This window comes from Drosophila montana, unplaced genomic scaffold (assembly GCF_035044405.1).
Source record: "Drosophila montana isolate Dmon_TW-CO22-7 unplaced genomic scaffold, ASM3504440v1 contig_599_1, whole genome shotgun sequence".
Lineage (NCBI taxonomy): Eukaryota > Metazoa > Arthropoda > Insecta > Diptera > Drosophilidae > Drosophila > Drosophila montana.
The window spans coordinates 335,883-363,797 of record NW_026998916.1 but is presented as its reverse complement, the minus strand read 5'-3'; the positions used below and the strand labels follow the sequence as shown (position 1 = coordinate 363,797).

Below are 27,915 nucleotides of genomic sequence, written 5' to 3'. Positions count from 1 at the left end.
CAGGAAATACGTTGAATTTTTACCATTGAGTACCGCCTAGCAGAACAAATTTTAAATAAATATCTTCTCGATTGAAGAGTATACAAGATATAAATATGAAATTTGTACAATATATACATGATAGTCGCATTTTGTGACTTATGACAGTCTTCACGTGAATGAGCGACATGTATAGACTATGCATACTAACATATGTACATGAATTTAGTATTTGTACATAAATCAGAAATTGTTACTCTTACCGAGTTATAGTTTCCTACATTCGTACATACTTTAGTTTGTAATTCATACATACTTCATACATATGCAAATGTACATATACAGTGAATCACAGGATTTTATTTTTAGCTATCTTTAACAATCAATGACTATTTGAATTTAAGACTTCTATCTCCGTTGCTGCGCAAGCTTTATCCATAAGTTAATTTCGATATAGCATTTATTAAAACATTTTCCATAATTGAGTTTAGCTTTTTAAAGTATATAATTTGCAGTCCATTGTTGCCCCAACTTATTAGTTGTTTGCTAGTCCAGTTGGCGCAATTTAAAACTCTTTGTAACAATTGCTTGTAGTCTCAGTATACTTGCTTTGCTGCCTAGTCCCGAAAACCGTTTTTGAACTATTTGAACGAACTGTCGCCACCGGTGGAGCACATGTGGCCTACAGCACATTGGATTAGTGCAGACCATCCCAGTTAAACATAGCGCTGCCGCTGCCGTAAAGCAATTGGCGCCCACCGGAAGCTGAAACTGTCACCGCAGATGGCTAAAGTGAACTTCAATCCAGCAAGGGCAGCCCATAACATCCTGCCGCCTGTACATGTTACCCCAGCCCTTGGCAAAGCTGATCTTCATGCTAAATCGGTCGATAGGTCCCAGATGGGTCTGCTGCAACTGCTTTCCAGCCAGCCATTGAGCCCTGCTAAATAGGATATGAGTTAATAATGATTGTATTAAAGAACGGAGCTTACAAAAAATCTACTTCTGTGTTTCGAAGGCCTTGAGACAATAGCCAGGCATCACTTTGCAAACCCGGTCCAAGCGTTCGGCCAGCGTTGGCGAGTCCACGAATAACGGCACATTACTGCGATTGTATATCCAAACGTCACCATACTCTAGACTTAGAGTTAGGCCTATAACATAAAATTTAAGTTGTATTTGCACATTTAGTTAAATACGCACTGTTGGTACTTACCCAGACCGACCTTTTGACGCGTGCTTTGCACAGTATCCAACGGCCTTCTCTTCCCACTCAATTCACGCAAGCACATGCTCTCTCCGGCGCAGTCGACTGGTCCATCATCGTATATATTGACTGCTGACTTCCTGGCGTGAAACAGATCACCAACGCGCTGAGCCAGTTCCCAATAGGCAATCTGACACCATACCCAATTGGTAGCGTTTCGATCTAAAATTGATAGAACATAGCTTTGTATTAGTTCTATTTCTAGAGAATAAAAGGCATTTTATGTGATATGTGATAAAAGGCATTATGTGATAAAAATTGAAAAACCCGTATTTGTATATCAAGCTCTAAAAAATAATTTTTATCTTTTTAAATACTGCTTGTCCGAAACCCCTGCCGAGTTTTAGAGGGTGTGCAGTCGAGTATGGAGACGATTATATGGAATTAATTTAATCTATTATATAAATTTATCAACACACAGTAGCCAAAGCGGTAGTAAAAAATTGTTGGTTGTAATTTATTTTTATTGACAATCGTTACAAAGATAGGGTATGTTTGACACATCTCTGTATATAAAATCTTGGCCTGACGCACTGACTTGTGATCACAGCCAAAACTGCAGGCTAAGACAGGATGCAAGTGTGGAAAAAAAACAAAAAAGGATTGTATAAAAATTTTTTGTTTAGCATCCAATCGACCGTAAATTCATTGTCAAAGTTTCTTGTTTCATTTTATTTGAGTGGTGTTTCACAATTGCGATTTTTTTTTTTTGGAACAATTTTTAATTAAATTTGTAAAAACATTGTAAAAACATAAGAACTTAATTAATCGATTTTGAAATTTCCACCTGCAACTATGCTAAATTGCCGGAAAACGGTTGTAAAAAGTTTGTTTGTTTACCATTCGTAGAAATAAGATGCCATGAAATTTGTAACGAATAGAACGAGACAACTCCGACCCAATAAAGTATATTCTTGATCTACATCAACACTTTAGTCGATACTGCTAAGTCTGTTTGTCATATTTATATGCGAACAATGGCAAAGCTAGATGGGTAATCTATTTTGTTTAGGTTTTTAACTTAGTTTCAAAACTGTTAATAAAGTCTTAATTAGAACGTGTTTTAGCGATTTTGGAAACCAACCGCAACTATGGTGAATTGGCGGAAAACGGTTGCATGTTTAGGATCTAATGGGCTACTCCGCCTTAGGTTAAATATTCAGGTCAAAAATAAATAAACGAAAGATTATTTGACTTCAAGCTTCACACTTCTGAATTAAAATGGATGACTTGAATCTAATTTTTAATTGTTTATGTTAGACATAGCCTGAAATAGATGAAAAATTTTAAATTTTAAAGTGGAAAATGTGCTTAAAAGTGACTTCTAACATTTGAAAAAAAATCTTGCCATGAACACGATTATGCGCACTTTATAATATCACTTAAATATGTATGTAATTCAGTTTAGTGCTAAGCATTTGATTTTGTTTAATGACTTTATTGTTAAAGCCCAATTAACTTCAAATTCATAAATAACCTGATTTCAATATACATCTTATACAAATTAGAGTGTGTACGTACTTAACAACCTTGTTATTTTACTACATATGGAACTTTCAACAAACATTTTAATTCTTATAACTAACAAGGAATTGTTCCAAGTTTTGATAAAAAAAAATTAAAAGGCTAACAATTTGAACTCGAGCTCGACTTCTAAACAACCTCCTAAGATTATCATGAGTAAATAAGAGTTTTTAAAGGATAAACCCATTGGCAACTGCCATAAGGTATATATATTCTTGGTTAGTATCAATAACCGAAGTCCGCCTGCGTAAGCGCGACAATGTCAGAAACTACAAGAACTACGCGCCTCCACGCGCAGATCAAGTCTGTTTCAAATCATATCGAATAGTAAGAATTGGTTGAAAATTGATATGTATAAAAAAATTCCAAATAAAAATAAATACTGTATAGAAATATACCGAACATCTGATATATGCGAGTTTGCAAGGTTTTTTAATCGCGGGCACACCAATCCAACCTATTCTTCCGTGATATTTAACTTAACCAAACAATCCGAACTAATTGCGTTTCATACAACTTAGCCAATTTTTTGTACAATGGTGAAATGATCATGTAAATTTTTACATTTTATCATGCAGAGCGCATGCAAATCTAATCGAGCGGCAAAGGTTTCTCGTATACTATTCGTATTCAACCGTGCCTCAATCTCATCACTCGATCAATCTCATTCACAGATACCAATGCAGTTATTTATATAGTCTTTTAATGGCAATAATTTTGGCGCCCCATCGTTACGTAATGTGCCTTTTGGCTTTCGGATGCCTATAAAACGGCTGGCTAAAAGCACAACGAGCATAACGTATTCTTATTTATGATCAAAGTCTAGGCATTGCCCAATAAGGAAAATAAATATTAAGTAAACTGTATTAACTACATTTAAACCGGTATTTATTGAATTTGGTGTAGATAGTATGTATGTATATATAATATAATGAAGTTTTTCATGCAATATTTATATTTATTATTTTTTTTTCAACATCTGTTTATATCCGACATATGAAGTGCATGCTGTTATCAAGATAGTTTTAAATTTGTTACTTATTCGACAAGCGTTTGAATGACCAGGTGTATAGCACAAGGAAGCGGTTATCTTTGGTACGTCGAAGATAAAGCACCCTTGTGGAAAATTGGAGGATTGCAACATTAGCATCTTTAATCGTTAGACTTCTAACTCAATATTAAATATTTATGTAAAATCTAACTTTCCATATTACGGCTTTAAGATAGTACGGGTTGGAAAACTCAACCCGCTAGTGGACAAAAGAGGTGGTCAAAGTTAATAAGACAAACATAAAAACAAACAAGAGGTTCTAGTCGGGAGCTCTCGACTAGGGGATACCCTGAATCCTCTTATTCCAACACCAAATACCAATTGCTTTAGCAGTAATAAAGATAAATTAAAAAAAAAGTTCCTTTGGCAAGGTTCGAACTCGCAACTAACCGCACTACTTTCCGCCGCCTCTACCCAACAGCCAAACAAAAAAAAAAGTTCCCCCGGTAGTGTTCGAACTCGCTACAGACCACACTATTCGCCGCCGCCTCTACCCAACAGCCACACCAATACTTAACTGTTAATGAGAAAAAAAACCAATTAAAATAGCAGCACAGAAAACAATACAATCGTAATTGCAATGCAGTTGATAGAACTAAAAAAAACACGCATGAATGTGTGTGTGTAAATGTATACAGAAATTCTTGGAATTCGTGCTAGCTGCTGCTAACACGTGCGCACATAACTTTTTTGTTTCTTAACCGATCTTAATGAAATTTTCGTTAGTACATCTTATTGCACTATAAAATATTCGTGTATGCTTACAATGACAATTGCATTTAAATGGTGGCTTATATTGGCGGGCAGCACAAATTGGTTTGTTTACTTGATTTATAGCTATGACTTAGTAGCGTGGAGGTGGTGATAACTATAAAATAAAAGATATTTGATATATGTATATACATATACTATTCTAGAAGCTACATGTCATGTTTGGTGACTCTATTATTAACCAAAATTGCTCTATAAACAGGATTTCTATATCGATTTTTATCGATTACTTGGAAACGGGGCAAGCTATCGAATATCGGAAACAATCTCGATCTTCGCGGGCACTATGAGGACCTACAGGTTCTGAGATCCTTGCGTTCATACATACGGACGGACCTTCCTTCTGCCTGTTACATACATTATTTTATTCCACATTTTTCCTGCAAAATTTATAGTTAGTATCTAGGGTAATGTATCATTTGAATAAAGCATGCATTTCATGGATAAAGCAGAAGTACTTTGCGTCAATCGTAAGTTTACAACTTTTCGCTCAATGTTCTTCGAAAACGAAGCGACGCAAAGCACCATCGACCAGCTTTGCTGAAGGCAGGCTGGCGACTAACTTCGTTGCTTTTGGCTTTTGGAGAACGAATAGCCAGTCGGCAGGCATGTCGTGCAAAAACTCAAACGCCAGATGAAACGCCAGGCATGAAATTTTTCGTCGCATGCAAATGTATGGGCGTTACTCATCTTAGTGTTTATATTGTCTTTGGACGGACGGACGGACAGACAGAGGGACATGGCTAGATCGACTCGGCTATTGATGCTGATCACGAATATATATACTTTATGGGGTCGGAGATGCTTCCTTCTGCCTGTTACATACATTTGCACAAATACATTATACCCTTTTTACCCATTTTCAATGGGTTCAGGGTATAATAATTAAACTACTAGCGTAGTAGGCTAACCGTAGGCATATTCATCACGAATTTAAGGTTCGTGCTCACAGATAAGCGGAAGACTTTTTTAAATTAAAATTAAAATATATGATTGTTTTTAAAAAATGCACAAAAAAGGATTTTCTTCTGAAATGAAGAAAAAATAAATATAAGCAACGAAATCAGTAACTAGTTTCTTAGTTTGGTAACCCGACTGTGATTTAGGGTATACTATCTAAAATTAAAATAAAAATTATTCGATCTGTTGGAATTCAACTCGAGAGGTATCCAAAAAAATTAAATATAATTTATCTTTGTATGCTATACGTGGAACTAAATGTCATGAGATAAGCTCTATATTGATTTTTATCGATTGCGGTCAAACTGGGCAAGATATCGATTGAAATAAACTCGATCTGCACATACACTAGGACAAAACTACTTTACATTTTAAGTCTCCTGCACTTATAGATTCTGATATCGATGCGTTCATACAGACGGAACGACGGACATTCCTAGATCGACTCGGCTATCTTCCTTCTGGCTATTGAAACCATTTGCACAAAACCATTATGCTTTTTTTATCCTTTTTATTTATGAGATCAATAGTTTCAAGAGATAGAAAAAAATACAATTATTTATGTATCTGAACTAAGTGTAGGTCCGTATTTCTTTACAAGCAGTTCAAATGTCGAAACCCGCCGATTCAAACGACTCTGTTATATTGCTGATATGGGAATGATCGGTTGAAGTAGGTTCTTGTATGAAAAACCTTTTTTGTTAATCAAGATATCTTGCCCAAACTTGGCAATGACTAGTTTCACCATGCTCCTTACATATAAGTCAATATCGAACCAAAATGAATTCTACAAGAGTATATAATCTTCGGCGTGCCGAAGACGGACTTTCTTTCTTTTTTCAATGATTTGATATGAAATCAAATGACAGTAAACGAGAAGATTAGAATAATTACTCAATAATACACGTGTACAACTATCTTCCATAAAGATGCATGCGTGCAGCCGTATGTATGTACAAATGTATGTATCTGAATAAGTAGATATGCACAATGCTATTAATGTGCATACTAAAGAGTGTATGTATGTGTACAAATAATCAAATGTAATGTACGGTATATGCTGTATAGCTTTTGCAACTCAGCTATGATGGCGAGACGGGAGGGCACGGACCCGGTGGGGCTCTGCCATCGGCTCTGGCGCCGATGCCGCCTGCTCTGGCAAACGCCATCGAGGAGCGGTATTAGCGGGATCTTGTATTTGACTCTTTGGGATTCATAGCGCCGGCTAGGCGTTGTTTTGTATTTTTCAGTCAATCTGCATGCGTCGGTATATACATGCACGTAGCTATACATAAATACATAATTACAAACAGAAGTGCGCATCGACGAGCTACTACATCATATTTAAATTTAGAATGTTTTAAATTCTATCTATGTGTGTGTGTGCGCGCAGTGTAAATTGGTTAGTGACCACACATGTCGGTATTGTAAGTACAGATATGTTAAACATGTACATAAATAATCACGGGTACGTATTTATCTTACTATACGCATCTATACAGGTATATTTACTTTGAACCTCTTTAAAAATGGGTAAAAAGTTAATAATAGTTTTAAGCAAATAAATGTAACAGGCAGAAGGCGACATCTCTGATCCCATATCGTAACAAAGCACTTCGAAAGTACAAAAGCTATATACTCATAAGGGCGACATAATGTTTATATATATATTTTTATATATGCGATTAGTATACACACAAATTTCTTAAAGATCGAATTTGAAACACCAAAGATATTCAAGAATAAGTTTCCCATAGTGTAAGACAAGAGGAAGCGCTGCATAAAAGGAGCTCAAGTGGTGGGCGTGTGTGTATGTGTAGACCCTAGAAATTGTATTATGACATCTCAACGAATCACCTAAACGGCCACTCCTCACTAGAACAGTCTTAATTGTAAATAAGTTTGTAAATGCATCCATACTTACATTAGAATGTATAAGGACCAATAAATCTATCCATACAATTCCTAAACAAGTGTATAATAAAACAACAGGTACTGACGATGTTATTATTTTCCGCGCCGTTCTACTAACGCATGTAGTATAGGTCATACATATATATGTAGATATGTCACAAATATTTACGAACATCTGAATTCCTAAATATTTTTAGAACTAAAAATACTAACTCGTGGAACATTAAATACCCTCTCAGACATTTGGCTTACGGATTTTCAGACATGAGAATTGTGGCGAATTGTGATGCTCGTAATTATTGAGTTCAGTAAAGGTATCTTGAAAACCAGAATACAGATTCACAAAAAAACACTTTTTTCGACCGATCATCCGTAAGACAGCTATCGGATCATTCGACGGATAATCTATTCGACAACTTTTTTCCCTTAAAAAATGCCATAATCAATTTCCTGTGCCAATCCACCAAAGCAAACATTCAAGAACTATATAAAATTGAGTAATCCGGTTATGAAATTTTCAGGCCATATATATGGTAGCGAAATGCATGTCAATACCAAAGGACGAGGCTCTAGCCTCCAAAATTGAAGATATCGACTAAAATGATAAACTCGTTCTGCGAAATATACGATATATATATTATACATATGTATGTACATGTACATGTACATATGTATATTTCCAATTCTTAGCCGCTAGTTTTTTCTTCCGAGTTCTATACGCTCATACAGATAGACGTGGGTAGACAGACTCAGCTCGTCGTCCTGACTACGAATATATGTATGTATGTTCATACCTTATGGGTACCGAGATGCAGCCTTCTGCCTGTTACATAAATTTTCACATAACTATTTACCCATTTAAAACCTAGTATAAAAAGAGAGAAAAAGAAACTGTCCAGTTCCACGAAGGCGTTAGCGGCAGCGCCATGAATGATATCATTGTCATAACGCCATTACCTCCGATCACCCTCCCGCTGTGCAGCTGGTGGTGGCGATAACCAGCCATAGCCAAACCACTGGCACTCCCGCAACCCGCGCTGCTCCACAAAGCTTTCGTAAGCAAGCGCCCAAGATTTCTGCTGCTGCCTTCGCTCTCGAAGTCGACGTCTACGTCGACGTCGTCACTGCCGCCACACTTATTCGCATTCGCCTCGCACTATTTGTATTTGTTTTGCGCTCATTATTTATATTCGTGTTGTTTTTGCTGTTTTCGTTTAAAAGTTAATATCAATATAGAAAGTGACGACCTGACGCGGCAAACTGGCGCCACGAACAACTTGACTGCCTGGCTCGGCCCGTGCCGGCGTGCTCAAACACACGCACGCGACCGCTGCCGTAGCTCTCATACATTCTATTCACACATGCATTAACATGTATAAGCACATTGTACATAAGCACAAATATATACATGTATACACATACATCTGTATATTTTTAATATATACATACATACAAAAATGAGCACCTAAAGAAAGAGAGGTGCTTGCTATATCGCTGAATGCTTAATAAAGCCGCTCCAACGATAAGGAAAAGAGCCAGAAGAGGCCACGTTCCGACTGCGGCATGACTACAAACTCACCTTTTCCATCTGTGGTAAAAGACTCGATTCTGGGGACATACAACTGCGATTCCATTTGTTTGCTGATATTTTTGCCCTGCACGCCATAAGCTGTCACTGACAGCCTTTCGTTGTTTTCAGAGCTTTCCTCAGTATCTAGGATTGCAGAACTCTGATCAGTTCAGTACCCTAGACAGAAAACCATTTACATACCTTTATCTCTTAGTCTCAACATTTTTGATCGCTGATACGGCGGGAGTGCGGATTCTGAAAGTGCAAAAGTAAAAGAAAGTTTTTAATATTCTGCGAGATATACACAGATGTTTTGTATATTAATTTTCACATATGTATTTCATAAGTATGTACATACATATTTAAGTTCGATGTTCAACAAGTAAGAATAGTCTATAGCAGGTACCCTGAACCTATCTCCAAAATGTCATTACAAACATTAGAAACACGCACACCGCTTCATTTACCTTAAGACTCACACTGTGGAAAAAGCTGTCGTGATTTATTTCTGTGTTTGTCCATTCTGTTTGAAATTACATCGAAATTATATCGAAAATAAATACACAGACACGTGGAGTCCATAAGAGTCTAACTGTTGTCCATTATTTTTTTCAATATAAAATATTTTAGCGTCTATATATATATATATCTAAATCTATATCCATATCCATATCCATATCTATATCTATATCTATATCTATATCTATATCTATATCTATATCTATATCTATATCTATATCTATATCTATATCTATATCTATATCTATATCTATATCTATATCTATATCTATATCTATATCTATATCTATATCTATATCTATATCTATATCTATATCTATATCTATATCTATATCTATATCTATATCTATATCTATATCTATATCTATATCTATATCTATATCTGCATCTACATCTACATCTACATCTATATATCTATATCTTCACCTACATCTATATCTAAATCTATATCCTGACCGACTGACTGAACGACTGCAGTGTAGAACGATGACTAATGCAAATCCCAAATTGAAATATTTAATGAAGCTTCCTTTTGGATCGAAACAGAACACGAGCACAGGGTTTTGGATAATCCGTCCATCAATTGGGGAAAACGGTAATAAATGCTTTTATGGTAGATATCAACAACAACACAGTCATAGAATTTGTTCTTCAGTTTGTGTGGCTTAGGAGTCTTAGCGTCGGGCTAACAAGCGAGAGGACGATGGTTCAAGTCCACCATCTAATGTCAATTTGTAAATTTTATTTTATTATGTGATTATTCACAGAGTAACAATAATAATAAATTTAGATCAACAAAAATGGAAAATAAGTAGGAAATTAAAATAATAACATAAATGTTTCTTTTATTAGCCAGCTCAACTGTCTAATCACTGTCGTATGGAGAATGAGGTTTCGAACCAGTAGAAAGACCAAAATGCTTTATATTTAAGATTGATACTTAAAAAATATGATTGTTTTAATAAATTCAAACCGAAGCGGTTTCTTTTGATCGATTGAGGTGGGTCAATTATAAAAAGCAAATTTAATATGAGAAACGAGAGTTTCTGAAGTTGGCGCGAATTACACAATCAATTCAACATTATACCACAAAAATGCAATCGAAGGAGTCCTTTAGAAATGCTATTATGCTATACATAAAACCGCAAAAAATGGTGCCGATGTTTGGGATTTCTTATCACTTTATTACATGATAATTTGATAGGCATTCGCGGGAGGGGTGGGGCGGTAAACGCGCGATTGCACAGATTTGAGGCGAACATTTTTCCGGCATAACCTAAAAGCACGCGGACCAAGTCTCGACAATGCTAGTAAATACACAAATGTTTAAATGAAATATAGAGGCGGTAAGCTTAGAGATAAAGTCAAAATAAAAATGAACCATTTATTAAAACACTTTAAGTTTTAATTTTCAAAATATCAAAATAGTTTTAATAGTAATTAAATAATAACAAGAGGCTCTAGTCGGGAGCTCCCGACTAGAGGATACCCTGAACTCTCTTATTCCAACACCAAATGCAGCTCGCGCTACGCGCTCTTTTGCTTAAGTACTTAGCAATAAAGATAAATTAAAAAAAAAAGTTTCCTTAGCAAGGTTCGAACTCGTAACTGACCGCGCTACTTTCCGCCGCCTCTACCCAACAGCCACACCGAGAATTGAGTCTTATTGAGAAAAAAAATAATTAAAATAGCAGCACAGAAATCAATACAATCGAACTTGCAATGCTGTTGATAGAATCAAAGCAGACGCGCATGAATGTGTGTGTACATGTATACAAAAATTCTTGGAATTTGCGCTTGCTGCCCCAAACTCGTGGACAGCAATAACATGCTTTATTTAATAACTTCTGTGTTTCTTAACCGATCTTGATGAAATTATCTACATCTTATTGTACTATAGAATGTTTGTGTATTATCAAAAAGTCAATTGCATTTAAATTGTGGCTTATATTGGTGGGCAGCATAAATTGGTGTTTTTTATTTTATTTATTTATGGCCTTGAGGTAGAAGCGGGGAGGTGGTGGTAGTAGTAAAATGAAAGATACTTGATATATCTATACTATTCTAGAAGCTACATGTCAAGTTTGGTGAATCGAGCTCTTATTATTTACCAAAAAACAGGATTTCGATATAGATTTTCATCGATTACTTGGAAACGGGGCAAGTTATCGAATATCGGAAACAAACTCCATCTGCGCGGGCACTAGGAAGACCTTCAGCTAATTTTAAGCTAATTCAGCTAATACGGACAGACGGACGGACGGACAGACAGACAGACATATGGACATGGCTAGATCGACTCGACTATTGATGCCGTTCTAGAATATATATACTTTATGGGGTCGGAGATGCTTCCTTCTGCCAGTTACATTCATTTGCACAAATACATTATACCCTTTTTACCCATTTTTAATGGGTTCAGGGTATAAAAAATGGATTAGTTTTGTTATATATGTATACTTTAAATATCAGGGGTATGGGTTAGTTTCCCAAGCAGTACATAACATATTTCTTTCAGTACAGTAGCCTGTAAGGCAAGGGGCAGCGCTATCACTGCCGACTTCCGAGTGAGTCGCTGGCTTTATAATTTACCGACCCCTTGTAACAAAGGATGTAGTTTTCTAAAATGTGTATGCGTCTGCGCAGTAGTAAATTAATTAATAATAATTAAAATAAAATATATTGCTTCTCAAACTTACAAACGAATGCACCACCATTTTTTTTTTAAATTAAAAATGTTTAATAAAATAAATAATAAATGTCTTTAAATAGATTTAACCACTAACACCCTATAAGTCCGGTGAATAGCCAGCATTACAGACATTTAAGCTTCTTATATTAGAGGGAACGAGGCTGCACGATCAAAAAAGTGACTTTTCCTTTATCTGTGTCAAAATACAGGAATTGTTCGTATGCAAAAGTCTTTCCGTCCGTCTATCCGTTTGAAAAAGGGTGTCGATCTCAGAGACTTTGAAGTACGAGATTGTAAGATTGATCTAGTCGGAAGGAGCTATGCTCAATTTTTATTAGATTTTTAGCCTAAATTGCCTCCGAGATCGACGCGTTCATACATAAGGACAGATAGACATAAGGACAGATAGGCTGGATCGACTCGGCTATTTATATGATTGTAAATAAAAAATACAATTATTTCCAATGGATGGCAATGCATGGCATTTTAAGGATAACTCATGCATTATTATAAGCATCCCTTTTAAAACCATATATTTTCCATAATGGGTATTAAATGCATCAATTCATCAAATAGCATGTGCCAAAACTAAATTATTTTGACTGCATCAACATGATTCAACCTCAAATGTCAAAAGTTGTACAGGCAAAAGAAGCTGTTTTCTAACAGGTTTCCAGAAATTTTTTATTTTTATTTTTTTTTCAAATATTTATTGTATTGGATCAAAAATAGCATACATTTTTATTACAACGCAGTTGGCTCAGGTGATATTGCGCCAAGACTGGTTGGGGTCCTGTCTTTATCGTGGACAAACGTCAAAGGCGGCTTTTTTTAATAAGACTGCATCGTCACGTAGGTATTCGGGTGACTTTGGGGCGTCTCCTATGTCGTGGATGGAGGATGTCCTTAAACGATCTTCTTTTGAGCCTCCTGACTACACACCTCCCAGCGAAGTCTCTTGCTACCCAGTTGCAGTGTCGCTGCAAGCGTTCGTTGTACCGGTTGGCGAATGCTCCGTCTTGGCTGTCTATGGTCGCCATTTTGAGGTCTCTGTGCAGGGTAGAATTTCTGACCAGTCAGCACCAGTCATTCGGCCATCTTAAAGCGGCACTACTTGAGAAGGCCGTCGATCCAGTATCCAGTACAATTCCAAGGTACTTGGCGCTTCTGCCAGGATGAAGAGGGCTGCCATCTTTCCAGACTGCCGGAGTCTTGCCACGCCTCAGTGTGTAGTTGACCGCCTGGCACTTCAAGGCATTGAGCTTGATTTTCCACCTGCGTGCTTATCTCTCAAGAAATTTCTGTTAGTACTAACCCAATGTGAGCTATATGGTATAGTCCCAAGACATGTCACAAAAATCACGGTTTTTTATGACAGCGATAGACATCGAGACGCCCTTAGCCCACAGTTTGCAATGCAATTTAAACCTAACGAGCTGAACTGGTCCAGTCGGAAATGCAGCGGTTAGAACTACCATGGAGAACTATGTATGTTTATGTATGTACATACATTCATGCATACACAACAAAATCGATCGACTGACATTGGCATGGCGACGATATGTCCGTTGTAGTGCTTTCATACAAAATTTCCGGCTAATTAATCTTATAGGATCTGATGCCAATAACTTGTTAAAGATATTCTCTTAAAAGCAGATATATCAAGAAGGCAATAAGAATCGTTTACAACAACATAATATTGTGGTCCTGTCCGGCAAAATATCTACTATCCCAAATACATAAGTGCAGTGTCCTCATTGAACAACAAAGGCTCAATAAATAAAGATCGTGGTCTATTAATTGTAAATAGTTTGGAGAGTTACCTAAGACTACGGGTTGAAATGCGCGTGTTTAAGACAAGCTGTGCGATGAGATCATGCATCACAAAAATAGTACAATATTAGTATTCGAGAATACATGCACATACATACATACATGTGCACGTACATACTACAAAAACCAAAGCAAAGCCAACCCGAAACAGAAACAAAAACAACAAAATCAGAAAAGAAAACAAGTAGAAGTGTTCGAGAGGGCTCTACTAAGAGATACCCTGTACTCACACATAGAGATGCTTCCAAACATAAATAAGTGGAACAATAATACACAAAGTATGTCTAAAATTTTATGAAATTAGCATGTCCGCAATTACGGCTGGACTGCCAACCAGACGGATCTGATTTTATCGGATCAACTATTGATGCGCCTAACAGTCACAGCTGCACAAGTATATATACCCAATTTCCCCATTTTATGGGTATAAACACAGCAACAAACTTGAGCCAGGCCAGGCCAAACATCAGCGCGGCTAAATAAAAATAAATAAATAAAATAAATAATGTTTGCATATCAGCCAGCAGCACTGGGGGACATTTTATTGGCGCACAAATCGTTTGATGTGCGGCGTTTGCCGCTGGGAGCGGAGGAAGCTGGCGCTGCAGACGTCAGCAGCGCTAGAAGCGGCAACGGCGCCGTCGACTTAGTTAGCCCGGGTACCAGTTAAACCTGATTACGTTTGGCCGCTGCTGCCGCCACGCCGCCTCCGCCGCATGAACGAACGATTCCCAATGAAAACGCCAAGGCGAAGGCGAAGGGAGCAGTAAAATTCCAACATTGCCTTAATCGCCCCAAAGAATCAGCGTGGCGTAGTGTCTGACTGTCTAAGAAATCAAGTGATTTTTGCTTGCCTCGCTGCTATCGAAATTTTTTTGATTGATTGGATTGTTCTCCCAAATAAAAAATAAGAATCAACCAAGAATGCTCTAATCTAGATATCTTGACTATATGTTACCTAGTCCCCAGAACACGTTTAAATATACATTGTTATTTTTGGTATGCATAAGGAAAAAAAATGTTTCTACTAAGTATCTCCAATCAATCATTTAAAACTTAAGCATTTGTACATGGTTTATTAAGAACATTGTGTTGACGTTTGCCATCTGAGAACTGCTGCAACAATGTTATTTTTTTAGAACTCTCTGGCGAACTTGCATTCAATTTTTGTAGATAAGCAGTAGATATATACGTATACTCAAATTCTGTAATATGTCCCGATCTATGAAGCTGCAGCGCTTTCGCTACAATTCCAGGAACTGTGCTCCCTTGGCCGATGTGGAAGGAACAACATTAACGTCTTGTTCAACGGGCTCGGCGCCATCATTGAACAAAAAAAAAGAAACCTGTCCCAGTCAGTATCGGGAAGTCGAGAACAGACCCCAAACGAAAGATGTTGATGCTGTGGCTGCCCACAGTCGAGCAGGTAAACGCGGCACCAACCATGCTTTAATACTTCTAAAGGCATGTACATATGTTTACCCTACCATCATGTATCAGGGATATACTCTTTATTTTTGTTTTTTAAATACATGTATGTGTTTATAAAATATATGCATATGTGTGTATATGCATGTATGCATATGTCTCCGTATCTACCAAACTGAAATAAACTCTACGAATCTGATAAGCAAATACAAATCAGATCTAATTAAGTGTGATTGAGTATAAACTACCCAATCAAAACTGTTCCTGTATGGGATACGAAAACCCAACATAACAAACTTCATATTTTTATTTAGATCGAGATCATTTCAGATCATCATCTGATTATAAAAATATTGGCATAACATGTGACTTACATATTTTTCAAGAATCCCACATTTCATGATGATGTTTTAATCCTTTTAGACGAACAGAAAAACTATATTTAAGTGACCCAGACTTTCTGACTAGGATCACCATAAATCTCCGAAGATAATACATATCTCCTAGTCGGTTTGGGCTGTGCGTTGATCACCAATCAGTCAGTCAATCATTCAGTCGGTCAGGACAAACAGTTTTATATATAGAGATTACTCTTATCACAAGTTTTAGTGAAATATATGAACGCAACCATCAAAATATTTTAAACCTAAAAATATTTAAACTGAAACAGGCTTGTACCAAAGACAATATAAATACTTATCTCTTTATATTAAACTTTTTGTCCTGACTGATGATCAGTTGGTGATCAACGCACAGCCCATACCGTAAGAACTAGGAAGCTGAAATCTTCACTGTAAGACGGGGTTCCGGGAAATTCCACCCGTGTGTGGAAAAATCGGGAAAAACGTTTGTATGAAATTTATTTGTTTACCATCCAACCGCCCTCAAACAAATCCATGCCACCTTGGTAGAAATGGGGGTCAAAGATTTAGTTGGTGACGTTTCGCGATCTAATTCATTTCCAAGGATCTATCTAAAAAATCATTTTGGGATTTGGGGTTTTAAATTTTGCATCAACCGTATTTTCAAAGCTCTACATAAAAACCTAATGAATGCGTGTTTCAGCGATTTAAAAAATTCCACCCGCAACTGTGGAAATTTAGCGAAAAAATGTAACTTACATTTTTGGTTTATTATCGGTTTGAGACTCATTTTCAAAGATCTTTATCAGAACTAATTTGACACGCCTTCGCAAAGTTCACCGCTATTGGAGGGAAAATGCGGGTCAACGGTTTAATAAACGCTTCTTTAATCTTCTTAAATCGGGCTTAAGATTTTTACCACAAGAATAACAAGGGCGGACCTCTGATTCCAACATTTGGATCTTTTTTAAAAAATTTTTAAAATAGAAGTGGAGATCAAGTTGGTATGAGTAGTATGAGGAAAGGTAATATCTAAATATTTTTGCACAAAACGTTCCATGGACAAGGCCGGGTAATACCCGCTAGTTGAAGTATATACGTATATACAATATTTATAAGTATTCACGTATTTATATTGCCTTTAAGTAAACTTCGTTTCCGCTTATCGCAGAACACCGCGTCTTCATCCACCCACACACTATGGAAAATTTGTACTGTCCGCTTCTTTTGAGAGGCATCCAAAAATGAAATAAATTGAAATATTCTCCATTAGTGTTTACTATAACGAACCTACAAACTACATTTGGTATTAAGGTCTTCTTATTTCCTAGATACATTAAAAAAGCTAAGTCCAAAAATCGAAATTATTCGTTCTAATTCTTTCAACACGACGATATACATACGATATTAATTAAGCTTAAGGAATTATATAGGTTAACATAGTGTTCCGACTGACGATACCCTGAAAACAACTCCATGCTGCCGAAACATACATTGTACTATGTAAATACAAATTAACATACGCGTAGAAAAAAAATTCATGTTATACTCTCTTTTACTCAGCATCAGCCGAGTCGATCTAGCCATGCCTGTCTATTTGTGTGTTTCTTTCCGTCGCACCGTTTTCTTGGGATCTCAAAATCGATATCGCTTTCCTGTGTTTTCCCTGTCTCGGTGCATTTAATATCTAGATACAAGGATACAGGGTAAGTATATATACGCTAGACTGGAATTCGAATCAGGATATCATATACTTGTATTTAAAGATAATAATGTTTGCGATATAGAACTTTATTTAAAAGTTCTTGTCTAGCTATTTATGTATATTAAAATAGGAGTTATAAATAAAATATACATGTAGCATTTATTAACTTGACTTACCTGTATTGATTAGGGGGTGAATGCGATACCAGTGCAGTGGGTTGCAGCAGATGTAGACGGAATCCAGCGCACTGGGGCAAGTGGGCAGGCGCCTTAGCTCTTCGGCAGTCCTGAGGTCGGACCAAAAAAAAAGCTGGCAGGTGGTTACGTGCTGCTGCTCGTCCATGGGCGAAGTGCACTTGATTAGAATGCACTGCAAATAGCTCGGAGAGGTGGATATGAAAGCCCGGTTGGCCGAAAGCGATTCGCGCTTGTGAGGCGGGTCCACGCGACTTTTTACTGCCTGGAGTAGCTCGGCTATTTGCTTGTTTTTGAGCTTTTTCAGCAGCGCATTGAAGATCTGATTCGGTGTATGGTGGCGAAAAGTTGTAGTCATTACTGCTCCACCTGTGGACAACGCTGGTGAGTGGGGTAGCATTGGGCAGGAGAGAGTGGATGTGTGCTGACGGCTCAGGATGTGGCATCTGTTGTCGGGCGGGGTCGTTTTCGAAAAGAATCCACTGCTGGATTCTGTCGTGTCGCCGCCACCGCAGCAGTTTCGAAACATGTTCGCCGCTGTCGTCGCAAAGGTCGCCACGGGAGTCGATGGGTGTGCATTGGAACACGCAGGCACCAGCACCCCGCAAGGTCCGTTTTCGTCGCTCAACATGTCTTCGCCAGAGCTTGCGTAGCTGCATCCATTTTTGATAGAGGAATAGTCCGATTCCTCTGTCGCCGAGGCGGACACGGACATGTCTGCTTCCCCATCTGTGCGGTACGTAAGTGGCTGCTGGTCTTGTGTTGGCTGCTGGTGACAGTAGATGAGATGATAAGAGCCTGAGCAGTCTATGGAGCAGGGTATTGAACAGTATGGTGGCGGGGGGCTGTTCAGCTGCCGCATCACCGAAGACTGATCCGCGCAGCAGCAGCAGCTGGCGCATGTCTGAAGGTGGCGTTGATGTGGAGGGTGAAGCGGCTGTAGTTGCTGCGTGGGTATCGGTGTCCCATCCGCATCGCACGTAGCCGGATTGTTTCTTGACGCATAACGCCATAGTTCTTTTTTCTTTTCGCTTGGGAATATCATGGAGAGACATCAATTTTTTTGGTAACATCGATCTTATCGAATGTGCATTATTTAAGTTAATCAACTTTATTAGAACGCACTCATTAGGCCCGGCTAGTCGAGGTTTGGATTGGTTTGTGATATGTACGGTGGGTTAGGAGTGGTGTATGTATCTGTTACTTGTTTCTAATTGGAGTAACTATGGAGTTAGCACAAACATATATGTACTTGAATGTATATACATATGTTTATTAGCCGTTGACTAGGGTATTGCTGTAGTCTGTAGTTCCTCTGTATCGCTTATAAGACTTTTAGCCGTGATATGACCTTGATTCAATTGCTTTGATATGAACTCTGAAAGAAAAGAAGAGAACAAATTCATTATTTTCTGTATACATAACGTAACTATAACAACAAGAAATAATTAAGGAAAGACAGTACCTTTCTTTAAAATAACTAGTGTTGTTGAACGCAAGAAACCAAGAAGATTTTAGTCAATATTTTCGTATTTGATTGTCCGTCTGTTGAGTAATGCCTAAAGACTAAGCTTTTAGAATCGTCCATCTGGATGGAGTGTTCGATCACAAATTTACTTATTATATTGTACATTAACGGCAGTAATCCCGCTATTCAGTTGCTCATATGCGAAACCTTATATAAGGTTTTTCTATTCACTTTTAAATTTATCACTTTAGTGTCAAAATAAATAATGATTTTGGGATAGGCAAAGGATGATATTTCCGACCCTTGTAAAGTTTAAATAAATAATCACCACATATGTTGTATGGTCAGTGGTAAAATCTTAATCAGAACGAAGTTAGTCTACTTGTATCCGTCTATATACACGAACACGTTAATCTCGGAAACTATAACCACTTATATATTTAGGAGTGCCGAATGTATAAAGAGGATCCTTTGCGAACTTCATACATGCAGGAACCCACAAAGTCAAACATACATATGTAGTATCTCTTTTATTCTGAAATAACTTCGTTGTTTGTAGACCGATATTTATTAATTGTTCGGTTCCTGCATTACACCTAAATAGATGTAGCTACCAAAGCTCCAGGCTCTATTGGACTTTATAATTTTAAAAGAAATGTGCGAATGTATCAGGAAAGTACATAATTTCTGAACTGTGTGTAATATATGAGAGCAGACAACACATGCAGTTTTTTTAGGCTCCGAGATATGATCAATACATTAAGCTGAAAATCAATTGTTAACGATTTAGTGTTAACAATCGATTCAGAAAATCCACTAGTGAAACATTTCCAACCTGTGTGTACTATACGAAAACCTATACACCAAGTTTGGTGTAAATATATATAAAATATATAAAAATATATTTCGAAGTCGAATCTTAAAATCGATATTATGAAAATAGGAGGAGATATTTAAAATTTCTTTAGCTTCAGTAGATTTCCGAAACGGTCAAATTGACGGACAGACAGATATGGCTAGATTGACATAGCTCGTCTTCCTGATCAAGTTTATATAAATACTTCATGACGTAAAAGATGTTTCCTTCTGCATTTTACATATACAGGTGCACAAAACCATTTTACCTTTTTCCTATTTTCAATGGGTTCAGGGTAGAGATGGGCACGGGACGTACTTTTAAATTTAATTTAATTTTAAAATGTTACTATTATTATTTATGTTCATAAATTGATGCATATTTAGACACGCGTAAACTGTGACCAGACACAGCTTTAGCTATCTCGTGGGTAAAGGATAGCATTATTTAAAAAAATTATTAACCGACCATCCATCAACCCCATCAAATACTTGCCATCGATCTACACCCTAACATCATAGTATCATTTACTGAACTAATTAGCGGCATCCATACATACATACATACACTATAGCAATTGCAATTCTATTAATAAAATTAGAAAAAGATCGCGCGTATATGAAAGTTTGTGAGCACATGCACAAAGAAAATGCCTGCGCTTTGCGCTATCCGCCACGTCGTTTGTTTAAATGACCACAAGTTTTCTTTATAATTTCTGTGCTTAACTGATCTTGGTGGAATTCTACAGTAGTTTTTATTGTATAGAATATTAGTACAATTGCAAAAAGGCTAAATCCTAAATGTAATGGCTTTAGTGGCAATTATTGAGTTGATTTTGCGGGATGGTACTCAAAAATCTAATCTGAATCTAAAAAATTGGTTATCAATTGCATATAAACAGGGTTTTATTTATGATTTAAAACAATTCATACTACGTTAAAAATTTCACGACTTGGTATTTATTCATTTGATCTTATTTTATTTTATTTTTTATTGGTCGACAAAAACTTCCTAAATATTTAATACATCAAATTATGAAAATTAAATGATAAAAGACTAATTAGAATACACAATTTTCTAATAGCATCACCGACCGATGGATGTGTTTTATTTGCCCGTCCGGACAGCTATGCCCCTTTTCACAGCTAATTTTATCAGTGACGTTCTTAGAGCTTACAGCCATATGTATGTTGTATGGTTAGTGCTACAGCTAAGAAGGAAGGTATCAGTAGAGAAAATAGTGTTCTTAGGTAAAAATTAAAAATAATCTTAATTTACTATATTATTTAAGGATATACAATAAATAGGAAAAATGAAAGAAGGCTAAAGTAAGAAAATTTATACTGGATATATGGAGTGTTAAGTGGATAGGATAAGGAGATAGTGTTGGAAAATCACCGAGCCGGTGAGGGGAAATGTATAGCCTGTTCGGCAAGCTAAGCCCCTATACAGTTCCCGAAGTTACCCTCAAGGCAACGATTTTATTAGGGGTAGAGAAAGTTCGGCGCAGAAAACGTGTTACAAACTATTGTAATTTTTACATAGTACACGAAAAGAATTGTGCATAGGGTAATCTGTAGTCCACGTAAACAGGAATAAGGTGCGATAATTCTCGGTTCGTATATGATTTGGGATCGATGCGTGCATACATAGGCACGGATATTGATGCTGACCAAGAATATATACATTTTATGGTCGGAAATGCTTCCGCTTGTTACAAACATTTGCGCAAAACCATTATATCCATTGTGAACATATTTTCAAGTGGTTTCGTGCTCGTGCCGGGCCACACCATAAAAATGAGGCTCGCGCCCATCGCTAGTATAGGGTATAAATACGTCTCGGACAAAGCCGGGAAGCCCCGCTGGTGTATGTATAAATGTATGTATGAATATACATTTGAACGCAACTATTTTTACTATTTTATAATGAAATAAATAAAGCGAAATAATAGAAAGAAATACAAATTACTATTAAAAAAAATATCTAAGGTTAAGCGCTTGTTTGACGGCAGTTTACATGTTTGTACTTATACATACATATGTACATATGTATGTATGCTCCATGGGCAGATGCACCGAACATGCTCTGTAAAACACACACATGCCTATGGACAGACATACATATATGTATGTACATGTACATACATATGTATGTATGTATTATACATATGCACTATGTGTGTAGTTCTTATCAAAGCTTTAAAAAGCTCAAACGCGACGCACAAGTAGAGAATCAAGGCGCATGAGTAATGCGCCCATCAGAAAAGCGGACACCGACTGCGCAGCATCACCGACTACTGCTAACGCTGACAAAGGCCGCTGCAAGTTAACAACCCAAATACAAAACTGTGGCCCCTACGACCATTTTGTTGCTGGCTGCTCTCGCAGGCATTTCTTGCGCTCCTTATCGCGACGGCAACAGTGGCGCCGCCAACATGACGGCACGACTACACGCTCAGGCGAACATACAAATGTATATGTACATTTGTACGTATGCATGCATGTAGAAATGTACGTTTGTATACATACACACACACACGCGTATTGAATATACTTGCTTGCGTGCCAGCTAGAGGCAAAGTCAGGGCAACAACGCGACGAGACGAGACGCAATGAGGCACAGGCGCCACAGTGGGCGCCACTGACGTAAACGTAATAAAAGAAATAATAGTAACGATGTCGGCGGCGGCGTCGTCGCAATGGCGCCACCAATATAAACTTATATCAGACAGACACGAACAACGACAGCGCCAGCAACAACAATACAACAACGATACGATAGACCGACGGTCGGTTGGTCGCTCGTTCAGTCGTTTTGTCAGCCGGTTTGACAAGTTGAAGAATCAACAATTTGAGGTGAATTAAAAAGAGCGAGAGCGCAAAAGCAAGTGCACAAGAGAGCATCGCGTCAGTGTGTGTCTGTGTGTGTGTGTGTGTGTGCGCGTGTGTGTGTGTTTGAGCGCGCGTGCGAGTGTGTGTCAGTGGCTGAGAAACAACACATTTCTGAATTCTTTTGAAAATTCAACAAGTACATAAATGAAACTGTGATAACAACCGCATATACATATGTATGTACAATTGAAAACAAGGATATTCGCTTATATTGCCAAAAAAAATTGTGTCTAAAATAAATAAGCACATAAATAAATATGGATGAATGTACACGAGTCCAGGTGGGCTCATGGTAATGCGTATGCAAGTACGTACATATTTTCCGTCGTCAGCTAACATGTACATATGTATGTATGTATGTCACCATACTTTCAAAATTACCTACATACGTACATCTATAAAAAGTATATGCATGCGACACTTTTGGAGCCACTACTATTATTGTTTAATGACGCCGGTAAAATACGCCAATTTTAACACACCAGGCTGTATGTTGCTGCTTACAAAATTTCTTCGTTTGTCAGTTTCTCTACATGTAGCATAACGGTTGTCGAACTTTGTATGAAAAAACGTGACATCGTGAGACTGCGGGGTTTAGGTGTCTGATCGTCGGCCTGGCAAACGAGGGATCATGGGTTTTAGACAGTGGCCATCAAAACTATATTTCTTATCTCTTAAATCAATTTAATTTAATATTTGTTTAGCTTTCGGAAGTAACGAAAAAAACATGCATATGCATCATATATTTCCATGCACCTGGCTGGCTTCAGCAGTTTTTTTTTGTGTGCATCACTAGAGTATTAATTAAATATATATATATATTTTTTTCTTCTTCGCATTGATTTGAAATATTTCGCTTTTTGGATACCACTCCCAATTCCCCCAAATTTGGAAAAAATAAAAAAAATGTTGCCCATGTTCATGCCTTGAAAATCTCATATAGATCGGACTATAAACACCGATGCTATTTAGGAATGCATTTCCCATAATGAAAAGCTAAGTTACATCTGCAGTGTAAGCTGCGCCGTAACCGGTGTGCATAGCTGTGTGTATATGTGTATGTATGTATGAATGTATGTATGTATGCTTTGTGTATATATAATTATAGAAGGAAGCTAGAATTTTCTTAGAGGTAGCTTGGCCCAGGGTATCTTCTAACCCGGCACATCCGCCTAGATCCCTTCTGTTTTATTTGTTAATTTATCTATTTTTATTTCTTAAACAGTACAAATATGTGAAATACCTTTAATAATTACGATTTTACATGAAGAGACATGCATATTTAAGATATTTAAAATTTATATAATTTCTTTTAACACATTAATTTGTATACCCTATATTATAAATTATCCCCGATCGCATAAAATGAAGCATCTCCCACAGAATAATTAATATATGTATACTGTTCATTAAACAAGTCTTGGTTTTTATCTATCGCCAAGACTGACTTCTTGTTGCATGCAGTACATATATCTGAGACAAAAGTATCTGAAGAGAAATTCATATAACGGCCATAGGACCGGTCAAAAATTAAGCTTTTTTATGAAAAACTTTCCTGTTTATTGAGATGTTTTGAAAATCTTAGCAATTTCGATTTTATTTTATTTTAGACCGTATCAAATTGGTCTAAGTACTCACATTTTAAAAAAGCTTCAAGCAAATATTTTTGCGTTGATCACCCATCAGTCAGTCAGTCAGGACAAGCAGTTTTATATATAGAGATATAGAATAATGGATAAGTCCCCAACTGTCTCTTTTGTCCATTCTTAATATCCGCATTATTTCAGACAGATGTTTTCCTCTGAAGATAATCGGGCAAACGTTTTGATATTTGAGTAATTGTGTACATACTATATATATAATAATATTGAACATACATACTTCATTGGTAGGGTTCATCCATTACATCCTTATCATCCTTTTTGTATAAAATACATCAATCTTATGTTGTGATATGTTGGTGTATTGCAAATTTTGATATGTATTTATGTGGGGTTGAAGCACATTTATTTAAAGATTCATGTTGGAATTGATAAGAAATATTATATCGTATTCATTGGCAAACATATCCGGTTTGCTTGATTCACATCCACAGAAACTGTTGCGCGTCAAAATATGTACGAGGTATGGAGGGTGATTTATTATTTTTAGTTTAGTTTAGCACTGACCGACCGTCAATCTTTCTTCACAAGTCAGCTGTATTTTTCAGCCTACAACTTTACATACATATATACATAGAAAAAATATATTCATATCCATAAATAAACACTAAAATAATTGTGTGGGTTTCCGAAGAAATTTAATTCGTACGTGGTAAATTTTGCCAAGTTAATTGTCTTTGCTAAACAAATAAATAATAATAAAATCAATTGTTATTGTGAAATTTTTTATTTAAACTTGGGTGTCAAGTGCCTGTTGTTCATATTTTTCAACAGCTTTATTTTTCAGCCACGTGCAAAAAATGAGTTTTTCAGCTATATTAGCACCTATTTTGAATGTTTGCCTAACGCATTTATGCTCACACATTGATTCCGATATTATTTATTTGTTTAAATTTTAATAAATCAGAAAATGTTAGTTGTTGTTTGGTCGTCACTTGTGAGGACGTGAAGGCGACTGCGCAATACTCTGCCTTTTGTTTTGCCTTATATCATTTATGCATATATCATTTATTCACATTTTACAAAAGTAATTCAATCAATTTAAGACCCCCTCTTTGGAAAGAACAAACGAAATATATCCTACTATTATTTAACAAAAATAGCTACGCATAAACAAAAGTAAATGAAAAAAAACCCAATGACATAACCACTGAAATCAACAACGCAAAACAAAAAATAACATAGAAACTAAAAGAAACAAGTGAGAGGTTCTAGTCGGGACCTCCCGACTAGGGGATACCCTGAACCCTCTTATTTCAACTCCAAATGCAGCTCGGGCTACGCGCTCGCATTCTTTAGTAGTAATAAAGATAAATAAAAAATAAGTTCTTTATGCAGGGTTCCAATTCGCAACTGACCGCATTAATTGATGCCGCTTCTACTCAACAGCCAAAAAAAAAAATAGTTTCCCCGGTAGGGTTCGAACTCGCTACAAACTACACTACTTGCCGCCGCCTCTACTCAACAGTCACACCAATAATTGAGAAATAATGAGAAAAAAAACAATAGAATCTCAATTGCAATTCTCTTGATAGAGTTAAAAGCCGACTCGCATGAATGTGTTTGTGAAAATGTATACAGAAATTCTTTGAATTTGCGCTAGCTGCACATAACTTTTGTGTTTCTTAACCGATCTGAATGAAATTTTCGACAGTACATCTCATTGTTCCATCGAATATTTGTATATTCTCAAAAAGTAAATTGCATATTAATTGCGGCTTAAATTAGTGGGCAATACAAGTTGGACTATTAACTTGATTTATAGCTTTGTGGTGGTAGCGGGGAAGTGGCGGTAGGTATAAAATGAAAGATACTGATATATATATACCATTCTTGAAGCAACATGTCAAGTTTGGTGACTCTAGCTCATATTATTTAACAAAATTGCTCAAAAAACAGGATTTCGATATAGATTTTTATCGATTACTTGGAAACGGGGCAAGTTATCGAATATCGGAAACAAACTCGATCTGCGCGGGCACTAGGAGGACCTACACGTCTCTAGCTTTTATAGGTTCTGAGATCCTTGCGTTCATACATATGGTCGGACGGACAAACAGAAGGACATGGCTAGATCGACTCGGCTATTAATGCTGATCAAGAATATATATACTTTATGACGTCGGAGATGCTTCCTTCTGCCAGTTACATACATTTGCACAAATACATTAAACCCTTTTTACTCATTTTTAATGGGTTCAGGGTATAAAAAGCTTGATCTAATTTAGAAACAAATCAAAGAATAGACAAAGGCTTATCCTAACATAAAGGAACTAAAGTAATTCAATTATACACCTAGTGTTGATAAGCTTCAATTTACGATAAAATCAAAATATTTTATTCAAAATTTACAGAAGTCGTAAAATAGGATATGATATTTCTTATATGTTCTTATTTAGCAAATATTCTTTATATGTTTTTGCATACAATATTTATATAAGTATGCATATATGCACATATTATCGTTTGCAAGTAGCATTGATCAATCTTCGTTACGTTTTACGTTCGGTTAGTTTCGCTATAACCGAAGTGTAAGAACACTCACGCGTTTTTCAATGCGACATTCAATTTGCGTACAGCTATATTTTTGTTTATCGTTAATTTTTTTTACATTATTTGCATAATTTTTTTTTTGCTTCGGCTTACATTTATGAACGGTGACGGAGGCGAAATTGCGTTTGTTTGTCACTAAACGCTTAACATTTCACATCACTTTTTACTTGTACAATACTCGAATATAAAAACGAAGAAATATTTATAAAACAATATGTCAAAAACAGCATGAAATCGCGGACGCCGTGAAAGCAATTGTCGTTTGTCTACGTTTCTAGCATTTATTTGTTGGTAACGCCCGCGTTCACAACAAAAAATGTTTGTGTAGAAACCGAAAAACCACGTCCGTTCGTAACGAAAGTTTCTTGCGTTTTGAAAGAGTATGCATATGTGTGTTTTTGTATCTGTCGGATGTGTGGTGAATTTGCCACTCTCTCTCTCTCGCACACAGCTACACCCGTTGCACTAATACAGAAGCACTTGCTCCGCACTTTTAAGTCACTTGAAGTTGGCCGCACGCAATTTGTGACTCACGTTAAGTTGGCTGTGCGCAATTTTAAATCGCGTGTAGTTGGCATTTTGCTGGGTAATTCAATAAGCTGAACACAATATTTAAAGTATATATGTAAGCAGATGTATGTATCTGTAAATTATCTTAAACGATTTAAATCTAGTATGTATTATATCTAACGAAAGAATGACCCGTTGTGAGGA

General features: G+C 36.7%; 1 protein-coding gene across 9 annotated transcripts; it reads right to left on the bottom strand.

Annotated features, from left to right (window-relative positions):
- Positions 1 to 319: 319 nt before the first annotated feature.
- Dad (Daughters against dpp) lies at positions 320 to 27,564 on the bottom strand. Of its 9 annotated transcripts, none has more exons than XM_064698371.1 (9): positions 27,295 to 27,564; positions 24,865 to 25,203; positions 24,626 to 24,788; positions 17,752 to 19,147; positions 9,238 to 9,291; positions 9,046 to 9,180; positions 1,196 to 1,408; positions 983 to 1,133; positions 320 to 922 (listed from the first exon to the last, which is right to left on the bottom strand). In XM_064698371.1, exons 4-9 carry the CDS (start codon positions 18,812 to 18,814, stop codon positions 754 to 756), a joined length of 1,785 nt encoding a protein of 594 aa, XP_064554441.1. In that variant the 5' UTR covers positions 18,815 to 19,147; positions 24,626 to 24,788; positions 24,865 to 25,203; positions 27,295 to 27,564; the 3' UTR covers positions 320 to 753. The 9 variants fall into 9 exon arrangements, with proteins under 9 accessions (XP_064554441.1, XP_064554437.1, XP_064554444.1 ...); XM_064698367.1 differs by having other exon boundaries at positions 24,869 to 25,203; XM_064698374.1 differs by having other exon boundaries at positions 320 to 919; positions 24,869 to 25,203.
- Between the last annotated feature and the right edge of the window lie 351 nt (positions 27,565 to 27,915).

Excerpts from the sequence above, each read along its gene's own strand:
- Dad (XM_064698371.1), bottom strand. The coding sequence starts at position 18,814 with ATGATATTCCCAAGCGAAAAGAAAAAAGAACTATGGCGTTATGCGTCA. Across the intron at positions 9,292-17,751 it reads TCACCCCCTAATCAATACAG|AATCCGCACTCCCGCCGTAT; the intron begins GTAAGTCAAGTT and ends TTGCACTTTCAG. Across the intron at positions 1,409-9,045 it reads TTTTACCACAGATGGAAAAG|ATCGAAACGCTACCAATTGG; the intron begins GTGAGTTTGTAG and ends TATCAATTTTAG.